This window comes from Cokeromyces recurvatus (assembly GCF_025118155.1).
Source record: "Cokeromyces recurvatus strain NRRL 2243 chromosome Unknown BX663scaffold_33, whole genome shotgun sequence".
Classification (NCBI taxonomy): domain Eukaryota; kingdom Fungi; phylum Mucoromycota; class Mucoromycetes; order Mucorales; family Mucoraceae; genus Cokeromyces; species Cokeromyces recurvatus.
The window spans coordinates 202,578-219,965 of record NW_026251419.1 but is presented as its reverse complement, the minus strand read 5'-3'; the positions used below and the strand labels follow the sequence as shown (position 1 = coordinate 219,965).

The 17,388-nt window shown below is 32.1% G+C and overlaps 7 protein-coding genes across 7 annotated transcripts; 4 read left to right on the top strand and 3 right to left on the bottom strand.

Moving 5' to 3' along the window:
• The first annotated feature begins 120 nt into the window (after window positions 1–120).
• On the top strand, window positions 121–3,218 carry BX663DRAFT_522467 (uncharacterized protein). The gene is made up of 9 exons (XM_051529387.1): window positions 121–479; window positions 536–703; window positions 782–1,107; window positions 1,134–1,503; window positions 1,565–1,769; window positions 1,828–1,912; window positions 1,993–2,550; window positions 2,639–2,738; window positions 2,795–3,218. Exons 1-9 carry the CDS (start codon window positions 218–220, stop codon window positions 3,067–3,069), a joined length of 2,349 nt encoding a protein of 782 aa, XP_051379135.1. The 5' UTR covers window positions 121–217; the 3' UTR covers window positions 3,070–3,218.
• Window positions 3,219–3,438: 220 nt separating this feature from the next.
• Window positions 3,439–8,019, bottom strand: BX663DRAFT_533011 (raptor N-terminal caspase like domain-containing protein; the record flags this gene model as incomplete). Its single annotated transcript, XM_051530496.1, has 16 exons — window positions 3,439–3,474; window positions 3,578–3,746; window positions 3,813–4,022; window positions 4,099–4,229; window positions 4,345–4,376; window positions 4,417–4,541; window positions 4,611–5,751; window positions 5,781–5,997; window positions 6,030–6,329; window positions 6,399–6,413; window positions 6,450–6,489; window positions 6,589–6,779; window positions 6,808–7,592; window positions 7,668–7,698; window positions 7,775–7,836; window positions 7,893–8,019. 16 exons carry the CDS (start codon window positions 8,017–8,019, stop codon window positions 3,439–3,441), a joined length of 3,612 nt encoding a protein of 1,203 aa, XP_051379134.1.
• A 169-nt stretch (window positions 8,020–8,188) lies between these two features.
• BX663DRAFT_522457 (uncharacterized protein) lies at window positions 8,189–10,052 on the top strand. Its single transcript, XM_051529386.1, has 9 exons — window positions 8,189–8,258; window positions 8,320–8,395; window positions 8,470–8,516; window positions 8,746–8,927; window positions 9,006–9,208; window positions 9,269–9,356; window positions 9,419–9,579; window positions 9,658–9,957; window positions 10,030–10,052. Exons 1-8 carry the CDS (start codon window positions 8,217–8,219, stop codon window positions 9,828–9,830), a joined length of 972 nt encoding a protein of 323 aa, XP_051379133.1. The 5' UTR covers window positions 8,189–8,216; the 3' UTR covers window positions 9,831–9,957; window positions 10,030–10,052.
• Window positions 10,053–10,152: 100 nt separating this feature from the next.
• BX663DRAFT_533009 (Vta1 like-domain-containing protein) lies at window positions 10,153–11,262 on the bottom strand (the record flags this gene model as incomplete). The annotated part of the gene is made up of 7 exons (XM_051530495.1): window positions 10,153–10,420; window positions 10,510–10,601; window positions 10,662–10,737; window positions 10,799–10,832; window positions 10,910–10,925; window positions 11,003–11,091; window positions 11,172–11,262. 7 exons carry the CDS (start codon window positions 11,260–11,262, stop codon window positions 10,153–10,155), a joined length of 666 nt encoding a protein of 221 aa, XP_051379132.1.
• Window positions 11,263–11,656: 394 nt separating this feature from the next.
• Window positions 11,657–14,138, bottom strand: BX663DRAFT_522447 (exocyst complex component Sec6-domain-containing protein; the record flags this gene model as incomplete). The annotated part of the gene is made up of 6 exons (XM_051529385.1): window positions 13,918–14,138; window positions 13,664–13,849; window positions 13,108–13,591; window positions 13,037–13,086; window positions 12,274–12,889; window positions 11,657–11,805 (listed from the first exon to the last, which is right to left on the bottom strand). Coding segments are annotated over exons 1-6 (1,524 nt in total), but the record flags the coding sequence as incomplete, so codon positions are not given.
• A 1,681-nt stretch (window positions 14,139–15,819) lies between these two features.
• On the top strand, window positions 15,820–16,293 carry BX663DRAFT_489487 (uncharacterized protein; the record flags this gene model as incomplete). Its single annotated transcript, XM_051524901.1, has 1 exon — window positions 15,820–16,293. One exon carries the CDS (start codon window positions 15,820–15,822, stop codon window positions 16,291–16,293), a length of 474 nt encoding a protein of 157 aa, XP_051379130.1.
• BX663DRAFT_221771 (P21-Rho-binding domain-containing protein) lies at window positions 16,215–17,380 on the top strand. Its single transcript, XM_051521790.1, has 4 exons — window positions 16,215–16,329; window positions 16,401–16,678; window positions 16,747–16,895; window positions 17,045–17,380. The coding sequence occupies exons 1-4, from the start codon at window positions 16,299–16,301 to the stop codon at window positions 17,127–17,129; spliced, it is 543 nt and encodes a 180-aa protein (XP_051379129.1). The 5' UTR covers window positions 16,215–16,298; the 3' UTR covers window positions 17,130–17,380.
• The last annotated feature ends 8 nt before the right edge of the window (window positions 17,381–17,388 follow it).

Below are 17,388 nucleotides of genomic sequence, written 5' to 3'. Positions count from 1 at the left end.
AACAACAACAAAAATAAATAAATAAATAAATAAATAAACTTACCATTTTGTTTTATAAAAAGGATAATCTATTTCCGAGCGGAATATCTAAAAAAAAAAAAAAAAAAAAAAAAAAAAAATGCAACAGATCGTCATCTAAAAAATAGGAATAAAAATTTATTAATCACTGCTCTTTTATTTTATTTTATTTTATTTTTCCATATTCTGTAAATGCACAATGACGATGAAAGCAGGAAAGACGAATACTCAAGATTTAGAACAAGTCAAAAAAACCAGCAGCAACCAGGCTTTAGCAATAAAGCAATATACCCATAACTCTTCTAATGGTGAAACGTTATCTTTTAAAGCAAACGACTTTAGCAGTAATACCCGAGGTTGGTTAGAATCATCTAACGTCCAGGTGAATCCAGCACATGCTTCAAATAAACCAACAATGTCTAAATCTAATATACTATTATCTTCTGAGATGTCTCAAAAAGGTAATTCAAAACATTCAAACAATACAATTTTATTTAACATGTGAAGAAAATATTAGATGTTTTGGGCACTGTCTCAGATGAGGATATTCTTAAACTTACAGAAATGACAGTAAGATTACCTGAATTGACAAACCCAGCTTCCAAGTCAACATCAAAATCCAAAACTAAACGTCATCAACGTCATAATCTTCATTCTCTTCAGACCAAAAAACCAAAAGATACAAGTAAATACAAAATTATACATAATCTTACAGATACAAAACTAAACGGTTATTTTTTATTTTTTTACTTATTTTTTTTAGAAAACGTTGATAATATGATAACATCAAATCATGCGGCTTCTAATATTTGTAAATCAAATGATCAAACTAATCCAATAGAACATGATAAAAGACGTTCTCGGCTACCTGTAGCTGTTAACGAAATCGAAGAGAATAACAAAAAGTCCGAAGCTGCATTAATAGCAGATGAATTTTATCAAAAGAATCCTCGTACAGACCATTCTGAACTATTTTTATTTAATCATCATTCATCATCATCGACAGGCCTTTTACGTATTCATTCAGTTAACATTACTCCCTCATCTGATATTTTGCTAAAGAAAAAGAATATATCACTTGTAGGACAAGTTAAAGATAAAGATGAGTCAAACAGAGAAGACATTCATTTGGTAGTGTTCAACAGCCATTAATTGAAGGAGAAGAATTAAAATCAACTTGGAAACCACAAACTGATATGAATGAGTTGAAAGAGGAAAGGCAAGAACCGAACTATTTATCAGAAGAAGAAGAAGAAGTGTTTATGTTCGACTTTTTTTCATTACCTTCAGAGTTAAAAAATTTAGTTGATATATACGACAAAAAGGGGAAAATGGAAAGGAAGAGAATGAAGGTCAACTTTAAAGAGCAGACAAATTATGATAATGAAGAAGGCGTTATTCCACCAATTGAAACAGTAGATTATCAAGATTTCATTGGAGGAGACGAGGAAATTGATTTTGAATCCAATCCTATTCGAGATATAGGTAAATTAGTATATAAAACTTGATATTTACGGTATTCCTTACAGAAAAAAAAACGAAAAAGCTATTATTAGAACTACAAGATCAGATAATGTAGAATTTACAAAGTTAATTCAACTTACAAGCAATGATCTATTAGATAACGGACCTTTACTTGATTTGCGTGTATCATTGTTTGGGAATATCACAAAATCTAGTCAAAATAATAAAATCGACACTCATGTTATTAATGAGGACACTATTATAACTGAAGCAAACGAGTTTGATATGTAATAGACAGAGTGTGAAATACAAAAGAGGGATTTTATTTATTAATACACTTTATAGTGATGAACAAGAAGAATTTAATGAAGTCCTGAGGAATGTTGAAAATAGATTAGATCACTTGGAAATATTTAAAAAGGATTCAACTGTAAAGTACTTTATCCTTTCAAAAAAAAAAAAAAACTTATGCTCCTTTTTTTTTTTTTTTTTTTTTTTTTTTTACTGTAGCAATTCTTACAAGATCATATAAATAGCTTAGAATCATTAAAATTATTTGATCGACTCCATTTAAAAAACACTACAACTAATGAGAATGATAGCTTGTTACGTCCTACATTACCCCGAATTTCTTCTCATCCTTCATTTGGGCTTAATTCTATTATACACCCCATTGTACCTGAGTATCATGACGATTCTGATTCATTATTATCATCATCGTCTTCTATATCTAGTCATCAATCATCATCATCATCAGGTATCATTCTTCGTCCTAACGAGAATACACTTCGACATAAGGAATCCAGTAACCGATACAGCAGCGATCACCACCGTCATTCTATGTATATAAATCCAACTGATATTATTATCAAGACATGCGATCCTTTTGATGATAGATTGGATGAAATACGACAAGTTATTCGATCACTTGAAGGTGATTTAGATGAATTCAAAGTATCTCTAAAAAACACAGAAGACTTGGTAAATGATGTTCAGTTAGAAATGGATGATTTTAAGAATCGAATGGAGTTTTATATAAAGGATATTCCTGAATCCCATTACTCTGCAGTAAAGAAAAAAAATATTGAACTTTTATATATTTATATTGTTGTTTAGAACAAAGCAGTAACATTTATATACATATATTTTCTTAAAGCTTAAGAAATTAGAAGTGGATATCGAATCCATATTATCCAAGAGAGCCAAGAACCCATGGTTGGAAACTGGATATGCATTACTATCCTACTTGCTTACATGTAAAAGACTACTACTAACATATGCATTTTATATTTTAACTTTATTTTTCATTTAGGCTTTGCATTGTTAATTTGGATCATAATTTATGTTTTAAAACGAGTGAAAAGAGTGATTTTATTTCCTAAAAAGTTATGGAAGACTTATTCAGATTACTTGGTTGAACGTAATAAGGCAGTGAAAGAAGCTAGTTTAAGGTCAGTGATGGGTAGCGATATGCAACGACACGATTTTAAAGAAGAAGAAATATCAATGACCGCAACGACTCCAATTCCAACTTCATCGTCCTTACTGAAAAGGTCAGCAGCAGCAGTAGTAGCAGATAAACCATAAATTACCGTATAACTTTAATCGTCTTTACGTTATTAAAATAACTGTCAATCTAGTATAATATCTTTTGTGATATGCGTGTATATAATTTTCGATATTACTATTCACTATTTGTATAAAATAATAAATTTTTTGTATTTTTAACTATCCTTATTAAATACGAGTAATTTATATGCATATCAATATGTGTATATTATTACAATATGTTTCATGTTTAGTTCCTTAAGATGATGAAATGTATCCCTTTTTTTTTATTCAAATTTCTTCTAAAGAAGGTTTATAAATTGTTACAAGTAAATGAAGCAAATGCAAGTCATCTAGATATAAAGTTGAGTTCTCTATGTAAATTCATTATATTCATAAGCTTTTATTTTAAATCGTGTGTATAAAGGCTGATGATATAACAATCTAAATAAATGTAACGTTATGCATATTTAATGTATTCCATACAACTAAAATAAATAAATTAGAAACAAATTCCTATGTTACAGGTAAAACTACAACTACTTACAGTTATATAACCGTCATTTCCACTGGCAGCCATGAGCATTAAATTAGGATGGAAGGCTAAAGTACGAGTAAAAGAAGACTTTTGTCCTAGGAATCTGGAGGATGGATGTAGTGTTGATAAACGATTTCCATTCATATTCCATAGCTTGACAACTTGATCATCACCAGCACTGCCATAATAATAATTAAATTTCAATACATCGGGGTTTTTTTTATATATTATCATATACCATTACCTTGCAACAATGTTAGCATGATCATGAACTGCCAATGCTGTCATCTCATGATGTGTATGCGCTTCAAAGGTTTTTATTGACCGTGATTCACGAATATCCCATATCTTAATTTCTCCTTCAAATCCACCGGAAACTAGTTCCCGATTACCTTCTCTTTGTAAATGTATACCTGTCACCCAAGCTTTGTGTTCATTCCATTTCTTTACAAGTCTAATCATTTATCTAACGTTAAATACCAAAACATCGTATAGATGGTTATCTATCTATTCATCTATCAATTACTTACGCTTGATCTGAGCTTAGACGTCGATCATAAACACCAATAGATCCATCTCCAAAACCTGCAATGATAATATTACTATTCACTTGATCGCCTGTAATACTTGTCACACACCCTTCCGATTGTGTAAAGATATCCTACATGAAAATAATACATAACATATACATATACATATACATATATATATATGTGTGTGTGTGAATATGAATATGAATATGAATATATAAATATTTGTATAGCATCTTTATATACCATGACCGGTAATTCTTGATGTACATCCCAGACTTTAATTTTACGTGCCATCTCCGCCCGTAAATAATAAACCTCTTGATTGATGCCAGTCTGTCACTAGTCCACTTTGTCTTGCACTGCTCTTTTCCATATCTTTCAGAGGACGCCAGGAGCTTACTAAGATAGCTTGCTCTTGTTTCTCCACTACCATCATAATTCTTATAGATACGAATAACACCATCATCAGATCCTACCATCATATAGCCTCATCCTCTTCATTAATAAACTTTAGATCTGTAATGCGACTTTGAGATGGATTATGGTTATCAATCACACTCAGTGGCGTTCCTTGTTTCCAATCCCAAACTACTAAACAATTTAGGTGATCAGCAGCTACTAAATGGGGTTCAAATTGATGTAATAACAGTAGACTGGCCTCTGTATCATTATACATCGTATTCACCTGTTCCTCCCAGCAACGTCCTGATAGGTTCTTTGTCATCATGCTTGATTCTTGTAAAATTTTTTCATTCCGGCTTCGTCGCCATTTACGTTGGGTATAGATAACACTTCCTGGTTCATCAGCTTCTGCTACTCTCATCTGTGGTTCCGTGAAGTATTCACAGCTCCAATCATAGAAAGTAGATGTAAGAGGTAATGTATGGCTTGTTTCTTCTACATGATTCACTTCATGTTTCGAAGTTAGATGACTATTTTTCGCTGATTGTTCTGTTAGGCTCGTCGGTGATTCATGTTGATTGCTTCCAAAATTGTAAAAAGTTCGTAATGTCGAAGCAAATGAAACAGATCGTGTTAATTTAGGAGGACGTTTATGATTGCCTTTGTCATGCTCACCTAAATGAAGTGAATAAGATCGATCCAAACCATTTATAGCATTTTCCTGTTGATGTTGTTGCTGCTGCTGCTGTTGTTGTTGTTGTTGTTGTTGCTGTTGTTGCTGCTGATGAGCCGCCATCATAGCTTCACGTGCAAGGTTTGAAGCATATTCACCAATCATAGGCGTATTCAGCAAAGCCATATTTATGTGATCCACTACAATCGAAGCCGCTTTAGCAACGTCAGGGTGAGGATCGACAGATAAATTCAACAAAGCTTTCCAAAGCACTGAATAAACAGAATCATAACTACTAGACGAACTATTACCAAAGAAGTGATTACCATCAAATGCGCCAGGCACTTGACGTCCTCCTCTTAACATGCTCTTGGTGCGTGCATGATCTTCATTTACAAACAAACGTTGTTCTTCTTCAATTGTTTGACTTGCTGCTGTCAAAAACTTGGATGTGCCTGCTTGATCTACAATATGACTAAGAGCAATTACAAATTCCTTTCTAACCATAGGAGATCCATCCGACATGACAGTTAATGCTGAAACTGCAATATGGTGTTCAATATTAAGGATTTGCTCTGTTTTATTAGGATCTGCCAAAATGTACCTAGCGCATACATAGCTGAGGCACGTACCTCGGGCACATGATCGTTCAAAAGTGTGCATAATTTTTCATGACCATTTTCAGAAATTGCAGCAGTCTTGGCCTCTATGTTATTCTTCCAGACTTGAGCGAGACAAAGACAGATCCATTGACGAAGGAGTGGATCTGAATCGTTCACATGAGCTAGACATGCACTGATTACGTTACCTCTTAGACATGCCTGTTGACCCATTTTAAAATTAGTACAAATACCGATAAAATAAAGGCACTCATGGCACGATGCTCAGAGACGTGAGGAATACTGAGCATGGCGTTGTTAGGTGTTAAGATATTGATAAAATAGGCATAGCCATGATCTTTAAGGAGATCGTTTTGACATGATCGATCGACAGCCAAGATACGTGCCCAAATAAAGACTAACACTGGTTTGAGTTCTGCAGCAGGGCTTTGAAGGAGTTTAAGCACATAGGGGAAGATACCCACTGATAAAGCAGCATTTACAGCCATGGACCCAAGTCCAAGAAACGACTCAAGAGGATTAAAGCACGTAATCTATGCACTGACTTAACAAGACTTGTAGAACAATGGGCAGTTGTTCAGGGATTTTGGGATTTACAGCACCCTCTGATAGCCAGACTTCAAAGGCAGTTAGTTGTTCTGAAAAAAAGGTACTGGATTGATATTCGTAACTAGGACCACCTGCTTCAGCTGCCTTCAAAGCGGGTAATTGAAAAAGACACATGTCAACTGCTAAATCCCAAGCTTGCCACATGGATGATGATCATGTGTTTCAGGTAATTTAGGTGTCGACATTGGTGTACATTGGTAAGATCGCATAATTCGTTCTGCTAATAAATAATTTCTAAACATAGAAGCTACAGTTAAATCTTGTCGAAAGAGTCGTTTAAAAAGCTCTGGCTGGTCTTGTAGGACACACCAAGCAATGGTATCTGTGACAGCGGTGAATATCCAATTAAGTTCACCTAATGGTGTACGTTCTCTCTGTTGATCGTCCTGGTAATTGTAGTACCATATCCATTGTAATATTTGAAGTTAATAAAGGATTCCTCATGACAACCCATCTTAATGACATTTCAATAGGTGTTGTTAAACATGCTGTAAATACATCAGCAGGTAGGTCAGGGTTCATAGGTAATGTCTCATTAGGACCACAAGCTGCAAGCTGAATACTATCTTTCCAATATACCTGCTGCACCGGTAATGGTGTAGGCGCTGCTGATACTATTCCATGATTATTTGAGTGCTGTTGTTGCTGTGTTGCTGTTGTTGTTGCTGCTGCTGCTGTGTTGTTGTTGTTGTTGTTGTGTTGCGCTAACCTTAAAGTCTCAATATCTCTTTGTTCTGCAAAGCGATTAAAGGCGTTAATGATATTACCAGCAGCGGAACAATCCCAGACATAAATGACAGGTGAACCTAACCATGATTGCAAATCAAATAATGATACTGGAATAATACTGTGTATAGTTTCTATTAAATACCCAAATTTCGCCACTGGTGGTAGGCTTTGGACGCCATGACCATTATAATGAAATAAGATACGTTCCTCTTTGGCATTTCGTCGCATTTGACAACATACTTTCTTTGTTTCTTCTACTGAGGGGTCGAGTGATAATTTAAATCGTGTACGTCCATTGATTGTTTCATATTGATTATGTAAACTCTTTCCAATAGCTTCCAGTGATTTTTGGGGAATAAGTAGAAAAGGATCTATCCAACATTCTAATTTTGCACAAGGATTTGTTTTGACGACATCTGGTGGATCAGTACCGATATTAAGGCAAACAACTAAAAGGCCTATATATAGATATTAATGAAACTGTTATACATGACCAAATGAAGGAAAAAAAAATGCATCTATTTATATATAACCTGATACAGTTTTTATTCTCTCTTTCAGTCTCTAATGAATAAAATGATACATAATAGTTAATTCTGTTCAAGTAAGCCTCAACATGTTCAAAAAAATTTAAAATTACCCAGTCTTTTAAAGCATTTTGAACAAGTTGATCAGGATTAGCATTTGTGTCATGTCTTTTTTCTGAAAAATATATAAAAGCGAATAATATCTTCTTCATAAGTTTCTTTGGTCAAAACCATGTCTAATTTGATTTGTATTATTTCTTTCGTCTTCATTTCTATTTTCTCCACTGACTAAAGTTGAAGTTGTGCTTCGAGTATCTTCAAAATGATTATTTTGGTCCAACTGCATAGCAGTAACCATGATAATATCAAAAGACGAAAAGATTATTAAAAAAAAAAGAAAGAAAAAAAAAAAATACTAAAACATATTACATTGTATAAGTGACGTGAAAAAAATAATACAAAAAAAATAAAAAAATAAAAATAAAATAAAAGCCAAGCATAATCAAGCTTTTTGTTTTGCTTTGTTTTGTTTTGTGTATAAATTCAATTATATAAATGAGTGACGACGACGATTTCATGCTTGAGGATGAAGAGGAGGTAGCTATAAAATATAGCTTAATTAAACTAAATCTAAAAACATAAATGTCTTTAATTATAGGACTATGATTTTGATTATGATGATGAGGAGGAAGAACCCGATGTCGACTTGGAAAATAAATATTATAATGCTAAAGGTAGATTGTATAGTTGTTATGAACAGGTGATATATTAAACCATGCCTTTTATTTATTGATTTTTTTTTTTGTAGCAAAGAAAGAGGATGATTTAAAAGAAGCCTTAGAAGAGTTTCAAAGTGTAGTTGATACAGAAGAACAAAAAGGCGATTGGTAAATAAATATGTTTAAATCATATTTATAGCATTACATATAAAATACTTAAATACATGCTTGCTATCTATTAGGGGCTTTAAAGCTCTAAATGAAGATATCTTTTCAGCTGAATAATTTTGACGATGTAAGAGAAATTTTTTTAAAAAAAAAACTTGATAATGCATAATGATTTTTTTTTTTCTTTCTTTTGTAAGACTTTGAAATATTACCGTGAATTATTAACCTATGTTAAATCAGCAGTAACAAGAAATTATAGCGAAAAGAGTATTAACAATATTCTTGATTATGTTTCATCTACTGACAATATGAGTTTTATGGAAAGCTTTTATGAGACAACTTTAGAATCACTCAAAGAAAATAAAAATGAGAATTATGGGTTAAGACAAAGAAAAGCTAGAATAGAATATTACGACTGAATAAATATTCTTGAAGAACTGCATTCTTCTTGTCAAAGAGATGATGGTACAGATGATCAACGTAAGGGAACACATTTATTAGAGATACTGGCGTTAGAGATTCAAATGTATACAGAGACAAAAAACAATAAGAAGTTAAAGGATTTATATCAACAATGTCTTTCAGTTAAGTCTGCCATCCCTCATCCTCGTATTATGGGCGTTATTCGAGAATGTGGTGGTAAAATGCACATGAGTGAAAGTAAGCAAATAAATATTGTTCATAGCATGTAAATTGTATATGAATATTATTATTATTTAGAACAATGGGATAATGCACAAACAGATTTTTTTGAATCATTTAAAAACTATGATGAAGCAGGCAGTCCACAACGTATTCAAGTATTAAAGTAAGTTATATAGAAAGAAGCCTATACTTATTTACTTATTTATTTGGGTTTCTATCTCAAAGATATTATGTTTTAGCTAATATGTTAACGGAATCACAGATTAATCCATTTGATTCACAAGAAACTAAGCCTTATAAAAACGATAAAGAAATTGAGGCAATGACTAATTTAGTGAGTGCCTATCAAAAAAGAGACATAAATGAATTTGAACATATTCTAAAAGGTAAGCTGTATAAAAGCTTAATAAGTATTTAACATTTTTATTTATTTATACATGTATTTATTTATTTTGATAAAAAAGTGAATCAAAAGGCAATCATGGGTGACCCTTTTATATATATTGATGATGTATTAAAGAATATTCGTACTCAAGTATTAATCAAGTTAATTAAGCCTTACACAAGTATAGAAATTGCTTCTACCATAGCCAAAGTAAGTGAAGGGATTGTTTTATCTGTAGACTATGTATATTGAATATTTCCTTTTTTTTTAAGCAATTGAATATATCTGTCGACGATGTAGAAGAACTTTTAGTGGACTTATTTTGGATGAAAGGATTTTGGGACAAATCGATCAAATAAATAATATACTAGTGTTAGACGAAGGTAAATCAAAAATAGATACATATTCATATAAATATATACATGCAAGGAATTATTAATAGTCTTTTGTAAAGATCTACTGATGCAATGAAGTATGAAGCATTAGATGCATGGTCAAGCAACGTATCCAAATTATGTAAAACAGTCATTGGGAAAGCAACTTAAAGAACTTACTGTGTTTGTTTGTTTGTTTATTAATAACCAAAATTATTTTCTTGATTAAAACCAATTTGATTTAATGCCTGTAATAACTGTGTACGGGCAGTTTGGATATCATCATAATCTAAGGCGCTAATAGCCCATTTAGCATTCTTTTGTGCTGCAGCAATATTAAGATTAGTTGTTGCAGTAGGAGGAAGTTGTGGTTGAGCAACGAGTATGGGTGCTGGGGGATGTACTGAGGCTGATGTTGATGATGGTTGAAATGGTTCATGATTAGAGATAGAAGAGAAGGAAGGGGTGCTGTAAAGTTAGAAGGTGGGCTAGGAAAATCAGAAATTGATGGTGGCTCACTATTGTCGGCTCTTCATCATCTTTTTCATCTAACCCACCAGGAGGGCCTGGTGTAGGTACTCGACACTTCACGTAATGCTTTCATAATATCCGTTGCTTTCCATTTTGCATATTTAATTTTAGCATCAACCTATTTTAAATCATGTTTCATGTTTATTAAACAGCTTCACATTTTAAATATCTATCCTACCTCAGGATCAATATCACCGAATGTCTTTAAGATCTCTAAAAATACGGAAGCGGCTACAAATGTCTTTGCCGTATTTCTATATTCATATAAACATATTATTATTATTTACAATGAATAATTTGATATAATCAACTTACTTGGTTGCCTTACCAGCACGATCTTCATTATCAGCTTTAAGGAATATTTTTAATGCAAATTTTCTACATGAGCATATCCAACCACGTCATCAGTAATTGCTTCATTGTTACCAATTGTAGCTTTTTGCTTTTAAACAGTCATTAGTATACATGTATTGAATAATGTCATCATGCTAAAAAAAAGAAAAAGAAAATAAAGCTTACTGTTTCTAATGAAAAGAGAGATAAAAAAAGATTAGTTTCTTTTGTCCTAGGGCCACGAGCAATGGCTAATTTAGCAGCATAATATTGAGCTATACATTATAATGAAATAGTTAAGTTTGAAAATCTAGGAAGAAAAAAAAGAAAAAAAGCTCGCCCATTTCTCTAATACCATAATATGACACAATAGGATCCACAGTAGTTAATTCTTGGCTTCTTTGAATGTAGGGTGCTATGTATTTTAACTCGGTTGGGATGTTCATTTATGTGAGTTTAATCTTATGAGTCGAAAAAAAAAAAATAAAAATAAAAAATAAAAAAATACACATATTTACAACTAAAGTAAGGCGATAATAATGTCCGCATAATTTGTCGTGCGGTAATTCAAATCTCATAGAAACGTTATTTCAATTTAACAATATGAAGTATTATTGTAGAAAGAGCTTCTTAATAATAATAAAAAAAAGAGTGACAGTGTATTCTCGAATCTCTTTTTATTTGTATAATAGAATAGCCTTTTTTCTTTCTTTCTTTTCTCGTAATGTTATTGAGACATGTTTCAGCAATTTAGTTCGATCAAGTGTATAGTATTACAAAAAAAAAAAGTATTTATTTAATGATATTACAGTTGTATACATGATTACCATTTAATTTTACTGAATATTGTAGGTGGGTATTTGTATCAGGCTCATATTCACGTGCCTTTACCTTAATGCCTTCCATAATATCCTTTAATGCAGCTCGATCCAAGTCATCACGCTTACTCAAGATGGTTTCAATAAAGGCAATAGGTACATCAGGATAGGCTTGACGTAAGGTATAATAATCAACAAAATCATACGACGATTACTCTTCAATAATGTATGTACTTTTTCAATTACATCAAAGCGTTCTTCCATTTCCTTCACAGAAGTGTATTTAACAAAGAAATTAAATGATAATTTAATATCATCCTCAATCAGTTTTAGACACGTCTTGGTTTGGAATTTGGCTTGTTTATGTCGCATTGCCTCTAGGTAAAGGATTAAGAAGCGATCTAACATGTCATGAATTAACTTATCAAAGATGTATTTGTTTAGACTACTGAAATCGTCGCAATAATCTTTAAGAGTTTCAATAACGGCTGTCATCAGTGGATGTTCGTACCATTGTGTCGTGAATAGTTCTGTGAAAACAAATTTGATATCTGCAAAGGTGATCTCTAACAAGGCCTCACGTGCATTAGCTGCAATCTGAAGATAACCATCAATAGCTGTAGATAATTTATCTTCTACTTGAGTCTTGTAGTTGGCATCTACAATAGGTGGTACACGGAGCTAAAATATCATTAGCAAAGTCAGAGCATTTAATTTGATCATTTGCTAAGGCCATCACATATTCTACAAGACCTAGAGGGACGTCCTTCGGTTGCTCTAATTGCTTTTGTAATTCTGACATCAAAAGTCTTTTCCAAAACGCTTGAGAATCTTTCATCACCTTATGACATTCATTCACAACTAAATAAAGTAGTTTACCCTGATTCGCCTCAGCAGCTACATCGATTTGTTGATTAATAATTTGGAATAAATCAACTGCTCCTGAAAGACCAAATTGACCGTCAGGAGATATCTCGGGTGGATCCTCTCTGGTAACAAACTTATTAGCCTCAGATTGCATTAAATTCGAAGTCCATTCTACAAGCTTTCTACGAACCAACTTGAGATATTCATCCACAAGTGACTGTTCCTGACCATCTAATAATTGAGGTTCTAGTAATTCTTCTGTTACACCTAATCTAGTGCTCATTGTTGCATAATAATCTCTTACAAATCGTAATAACCTCAAGATGGTCCCTGCATCAAGATCTTGCTGCACAATATCATTCAAAAGATCATAAGTATGACGATGATACTCTAAAACAAAATAAGGGAAATCTTATATTTTTTAGGGAATCGAGGTACAATTTGATCAAACACTAATTCCAGCTCATCAAAAAATAAAATCAGCTGAATCTAAAGCCCCATGGTAATCTTTGTTCTCCTTGTAAGGTGCAAATACATCTTCAAAGCGTTCTCTAAGTGATTGATGAAGTTGTTCAAAAAATTCAACTCGATACGATTTAATTGTACGTGGATTTCCCTCTGCTAGCCTCCATTTTCGATGTGCTCCACTTTCTTGAAGTCCCTGATGATTCGATTGAGCCTGTTTTGCAGCAAGTGCCTTTTCATCAGCTGCTTCTTCACATTCAATAATTTTAATAAGTTTAACTATAGTTGAACTACAACCGTTCTCTACTAAAGGGATCAAGTTTCGTGCCAATAGCCAAAGATGATGTGTAAAGTCATCAGAGAGAACATCAACCCGTCTGAAATAGGTTCTTAGAGTAATGTTCACATCTTGGGGTGAATCACGAGCCTGATGCATTGTCTTGTCACGGAATTCTTCAAGTTTAAAAAGATGATAATGGAGATGAAGTAAAGCATCATGAGGATGAAAAATATCATTTTGCATAGGTGCAAATGTTTCTTCTAAGCTATCTAATTGTTGATACAATTCTTGAAATGCTTGAACTTTTGCTTGCGTTGCTACAAAATTTTGATGGACTTGGGATATCTAATAGAGTTTGATTGAAGGTTTAGCGTAGGGAAAAATAAAAAAAAAGGAAGCTTAGACTCTATAGTATACCATGTTAATTTTAGGAAAGTCTTTAATCATAGATTGAGCAGCATAACATAGCTTATCAATGTTTCGCATGTTTTCTTTAACACGATTTATATTACGATCTGAAATTGATAATGTTTCTAATCCTTCTTGAACATGATCCAGTTGGGATTGAACACCTGTATTTAATTGAGCATCAATAGAGGCTTTCTCTTTTGTTAATTTTCGTATTAAAGGACCCAATTTTGAATTCAAGTCGTCTGGATGTTTAATAATACAGAAAGTTTGCTGATTGCAATTTCTCTTGTATCTTCCATGCTAATAATTAATAAATAATAATAAAGTAGTTGTATCTTATTGTAATGCCGTATTTAATACTGAATAGGTTATATTGAATAAATAAAGAAAGAGAAAAGAGAATTTTAAAGAAAATAGTTTAGATTTTATAAATATTAATATATAAAATACATTTGATAGCTTTTCACAACTCTTATTTAAATAGTTTAAAAGTGATTGGCGGTGGGTTATCGAACTAAAGAAGTTCTGTTAGCTGCTAAATTGTCAAATAGCCAAAAAAAAAAAAAAAAAAAAAGGAAATAGGAAAAAAAAAAGGTAAAAGAACCTATATGATATGCTTCTTGTTTCTATCCTTTATAACGTCTATGTAGATATTCTTCAATAGTCAAAGGTATAGGATTATGAATATTCTTATTCAAATTATATAATTATTCTTTGATAGTAAATAATAAGGTCTTTTGTATGTATCACTATTTGTTATATGCCTAAGACGAATGATAAAACTTTTAAATATTTACAAGCATATCCTGCTGCCTAACACCAAATATAATAAAGCTCAATCAATTTCATTAAGTAGTGATATAAATATACATATTTATATGGATTACAGTGTATTTTAAAGATGAATTGTAGGTTGAGTAGTAGGCTTGTTATATTCTTGGATTTAAATTCGTTTAACTGGCGTATACGGATAGCGATTGATATAATCGATAGTGAAAGCAAAGTCGAACTCTTCGGTCTTGTTATATGCTAATGCTACCTAAACTAATTATATTTAACGAGTTAATATAGCTCTTTTCACTACATTCAGTAACGACACAAAGCAAACTAGAATTTTTGAATTTAAATCATCCTAAAACTATAGCATTGGAGACATTCTACATGAAGGATTTACAACTTTCCAAGTTCTCATTTAGTGTATTATCTTTTAATAGATGCTATAAGAGGCAAGGATAAATTGAGTACTTGAATTCTAATGAAAAGGAAGCACAAATTCAATTAAATACAATTATACAGTATATGAATAAATAAGCAACAATATTCACTACTATGTCGATCAAAAGAGTTAAATAAATAGACATTTTTTTATTTCGAGTTATTATCCACAGCAATTATAATAACTATCTCTTCTTCATTATGTACAAGCACAAGGATTAATTGTGTTATTGAAAGGAAGTTTAATGAAGAAGAAGTATAATCAGTGTATCTAACTTAACTTATACGATGAATAATAGTTTAACTTTGGGATAAAAACTTACATAGCCTATAATCTAGTTTAGTCTAATAAAATAGACATACAACTATTAGCCTTTACTATACTTGTCTGCAGGTCTATTTATACAATCAATAGCAATATCTATGTTAAAAATGCCTCTATTTTCTCACTAATAATCATATAAAATCCTTGCTTATAAGAATCAAAATATAATTTTTTTTTTTAATTGTAGATAGATATAGTTTATTTGTTAGTTCATTCTATACATATTGTAAATTGAACGGTTACTTTTGTTTAACGATATACATACTTCGAACTCTATGTTTATATTGCTCATTTTAAGTAACTTTCCTCTATAAATTCGTACATACATTTTTATCTCTTTTATAGTCTTCTAAACAAACAAGTTTATTTCTCTTCATTGCTTAAATTGAAAACAACAAAAACTGTCAGTGTAATTATTCAATTTCCGCAAAAATAAATAAATATACACTCATCTCGACCGGACAAACGTGTACAACAGAAGAACTTCCACCACTTAAAAGTAACCAGTAACTTTTCATCAAAATCACTAAATTTATACCCTTTCTTTCTTTCTTTCTCTCTTTCTTTCATAATAACAAAAAAAGAGATCCCAATGTTTTTATTATAAAAATATATTCATATAATGTCATCACCCACTTCACCAGCTATTGGCATTGTATCGGCCAACATCAAATTGTTCAATAGTAAATCTGACAATGAATCCTCAACATTAAATAAACCTACTCCTATAACAAGAAATAAAAATAACACAGATTGTCAAAATGTACCACCACCACTTCCACCAAAACCAAATAAAAAACCTACTCTACCAGTTAGCAATAGGCTGGATATTTCACCTTCTAATTCATCGACTCATTTTTCAATACCTAATTATAACTCCAATAATTTGCTACCACCTCCTTTACCGCCTACTGCTCCACCGCGACCTCTAAGTAGACATGCCACTTTTAGTCACGCTAAAACTCAATTTAATAACAGTAATAATACAAATACTAATCATAAAAAGCCATTAAGTGCTTCACATACTGGGTCATCCTCTTCTTCAATAACAACTTCTATTTCACCTATTGCAGCTCAAAAAGTGGGTCAACATTAAAAGTTATGCTTGGGAAAGTAGTTGGTAGTGTTAGCGGTAGAGTCTTCTTATTTATTAACAAAAAAAAAAAAAAAGTGAATAAATACTAATATCACCTTTTTATGTAGATTTATGGACTGCTCCAGGCATTAATAATAATCCTTCAAGTACTTTATCTAGCTCTAGTTTAAATGGCACAAATAATAGTAGTAGTAGTAGTAGTAGTAGTAGATTACAACATGCTGGGAATGGAAAAGCTAAAATATCTTCACCTTATAATATGGTTCATGTTACTCATGTGGGTTTTAATCCAGACACAGGAGAATTTACAGGAATGCCAAGGGAATGGCAACTTTTACTTCAACAAAGTGGGATTACCAAAAAAGAACAGCAACAGAATCCTCAGGTAAAAAGGTGAAGTCATAATACACCACATAAACCATACCAAATCATCTATTCTTTTTTTTTATATAGACTGTATTGGATATATTAGGATTTTATAAAGATTCTAAAGAACAATCATTGGATATGGTTTGGGAAAAATTTGATAATGTTCATCCAAAAACTTATAAACTACCTATTCGGTCTACACCTCCGCCATTACCGCAAAGAACCAAACCGCAGTTAGTAGTCATGAATTCTGATAATGAAAATAAGTCTATTTTACCACCAACAACTATTGTACGCTATTACATTATATTATTGAAATGTTTCTTTTTTTATTATTACTGAACAACTCTCCCCCCCCCTTTTTTTTTTTTTTGTTTAATAGTCAAAGAGCAGTAATGTCAACACTTCTTCAATACCATCTATCACCACAGCACCACCTATACCAGCACGTCCAGATATATCATTAAATAAAGTGCCTCCACCGAAACCTCCGTTATCAACAAAGCCTTCTATATCATTGAGAACTAAACCAGCCCATAATACAACATTAATCACTTCTGTCCCAACTACTACACCTACACCACCTCCTAGAACTAAACCATTGACACCACCTATTATTTCAAATGGAATTACACCAATTCGAGCCACTTCTTCAGTTTATATTGCATCTTCTGCAGCTCCACTAGATCCAGCCTTAGATAATACTTTACAGGATAAAGCACGTCA